At 46.9% G+C, this 2500-nt stretch overlaps 1 protein-coding gene across 1 annotated transcript in view; it reads left to right on the top strand.

Moving 5' to 3' along the window:
• LOC308367404 (protein disulfide-isomerase) overlaps nucleotides 1–2500 on the top strand; it is a gene marked incomplete at both ends in the record, with an annotated part of 14356 nt that overhangs the window by 8017 nt on the left and 3839 nt on the right. Inside the window, one exon of the mRNA XM_080841311.1 lies at nucleotides 2372–2492. Within this exon, the coding sequence (XP_080697437.1) occupies nucleotides 2372–2492 (121 nt within the window). The remainder of the gene's footprint in view (nucleotides 1–2371; nucleotides 2493–2500) is intronic.

Genomic DNA, 2500 nt, shown 5'->3' with positions numbered 1-2500 from the left:
CTGTGTATTTGTCTGCTTGCCTGTCTGTTGGTCTGTCTACTTGTCTGTCTGTCTACTTGTCTGTCTTTTGGTCTGTCGGTCTGCTTGCCTGTCTGTCTGTCTGTCTGTCTGTCTGTCTGTCTTTTGGTCCGTCTGTCTGCTTGCCTGTCTGTTGGTCTGTCTACTTGTTCTGTCTTTTGGTCTGTCTTTTGGTCTGTCTGTCTGCTTGCCTGTCTGTTGGTCTGTCTACTTGTCTGTCTTTTGGTCTGTCTGTTGGTCTGTCTGTCTGCTTGCCTGTCTGTTGGTCTGTCTGTCTGTCTGTCTTTTGGTCCGTCTGTCTGCTTGCCTGTCTGTTGGTCCGTCTGTCTGTCTGTCTTTTGGTCTGTCTTTTGGTCTGTCTGTCTGCTTGCCTGTCTGTTGGTCTGTCTACTTGTCTGTCTTTTGGTCTGTCTGTTGGTCTGTCTGTCTGTCTGTCTGCTTGCCTGTCTGTTGGTCTGTCTACTTGTCTGTCTTTTGGTCTGTCTGTCTGCTTGCCTGTCTGTTGGTCTGTCTACTTGTCTGTCTTTTGGTCTGTCTGTTGGTCTGTCTGTCTGTCTGTCTGCTTGCCTGTCTGTTGGTCTGTCTACTTGTCTGTCTGTTGGTCTGTCTGCTTGCCTGTCTGTTGGTCTGTCTACTTGTCTGTCTTTTGGTCTGTCTGTCTGCTTGCCTGTCTGTTGGTCTGTCTACTTGTCTGTCTTTTGGTCTGTCTGTCTGCTTGCCTGTCTGTTGGTCTGTCTACTTGTCTGTCTTTTGGTCTGTCTGTCTGCTTGCCTGTCTGTTGGTCTGTCTACTTGTCTGTCTTTTGGTCTGTCTGTCTGCTTGCCTGTCTGTTGGTCTGTCTACTTGCCTGTCTGTTGGTCTGTCTGCTTGCCTGTCTGTTGGTCTGTCTACTTGTCTGTCTTTTGGTCTGTCTGTCTGCTTGCCTGTCTGTTGGTCTGTCTACTTGTCTGTCTTTTGTTCTGTCTTTTGGTCTGTCTGTCTGTCTGTCTGGTTTTTTTTCTTCTTCTTCTTCTTTCCTTTTCTCACACGTTACTAAGGCGGGTGTTTTCGGAACGGCTTCAACTGTTTGTAACTACACTGGAATACAAATAAAAAAAAAAAAAAAAAAGTCTGCTACGTGCAATCGATTTTCAATGTTCATAGCACATGCAAACAAAGGTGGCTGTCTTTCTCTCATGCACCCGTGCTGGTCTCCGAATCCAGGAAGTGCCGGTTTCTTTATAGCTCAGGGACACCTACAGTGGGCTGAAGTGGAAGTGGGTCACTCCGGGTGTACTGGCAGAAAAACAGGTTCTGGCTTTTCCTGTAGCCCATATCCTAAAGTCCTATCCGTTTTCACCCAGAGTTGAGAAGGCAGGTATTTGCAGTGTTTTGACTCGCACCCAATAATCCAAGGAAATGGTTTTGTCCGAGAATATGGCCGGTTTTATTACAAATAATAATAAAGTACAAACAAAAGATGCAATGAGATGCAGAAATGGTAAGAGTCTATTGAATTACAACTGCAAGACAATATCAGCGCCAGAGCAGCGTGTCAGGCAGGTGTTCAAGCGGGCGAGGTCAAGAACTGTGTCTCTGCGGCCTGCTCTCTCTCGTCTTGCGCAGTTGGCATCTCTTTTATACAGGTTAGGTGGCACCAATCACCTAAAGGGGGCGCACTCTCACAAAATGCACAAAAACAGCAAAAAATGAGTCCAAGAGAAATAAACTTAAATGCGGCTCCTACACCGGGTTAGTGTAACTATTCTTCACTGGGTGCTGTGTGTGTGTCACTTCCCTGGATGGGTCAAATGCAGAGGTGGATTCAGGGTGTGTGTGTGTCTACACCACCTCTGCCATAGAGTCACACAGGCACACACGCAATCACACTGAATGCATATCTCATCAAAACTCATGTATGCTTGTGTAGCCCAGACTGCAAAGTGAGCTGATTCCAGCTGTGTCTGTCTTATCTGTGTGTGTGTGTGTGTGTGTGTGTGTGTAATAATCTATCTGTGTGTGTGTGTAGCCAGACTGCAGAGTGAGCCCATTCAAGTTGACTTGTATAAGCTGCCTGTGTGTGTGTCTTACCAATTAATCTGTGTTTGTGTGTGTGTGTGTGTGTGTGTGTGTGTGTGTGTGTGCGTAGCCCAGACTACAGAGTGAGCCCATTCCAGATGACTTGTATAAGCAGCCTGTGTGTGTGTCTTACCTATTAATCTGTGTCTGTGTGTGTGTGTGTGTTTGTGTGTGTGTGTGTGTGTGTGTGTGTGTGTGTGTGTGTGTGTGTGTGTGTGTGTGTGTGTGTGTGTGTGTGTGTGTGTGTGTGTGTGTGTGTGTGTGTGTGTGTGTGTGTGTGTGTGTGTGTGTGTAGCCCAGACTGCAGAGCGAGCCCATTCCAGATGACTGGGATCAGCAGCCTGTGAAGGAGCTAGTGGGACAAAACTTTGAGGCAGTCGTCTTCAACGAGAAAAACAACGTTCTAGTGCTTTTCTGTATGTAT

This window comes from Sprattus sprattus, assembly GCF_963457725.1.
Source record: "Sprattus sprattus genome assembly, chromosome: 1".
NCBI classification, from domain to species: Eukaryota; Metazoa; Chordata; class Actinopteri; order Clupeiformes; family Clupeidae; genus Sprattus; species Sprattus sprattus.
This window is presented reverse-complemented; position numbering and strand designations above follow the sequence as displayed.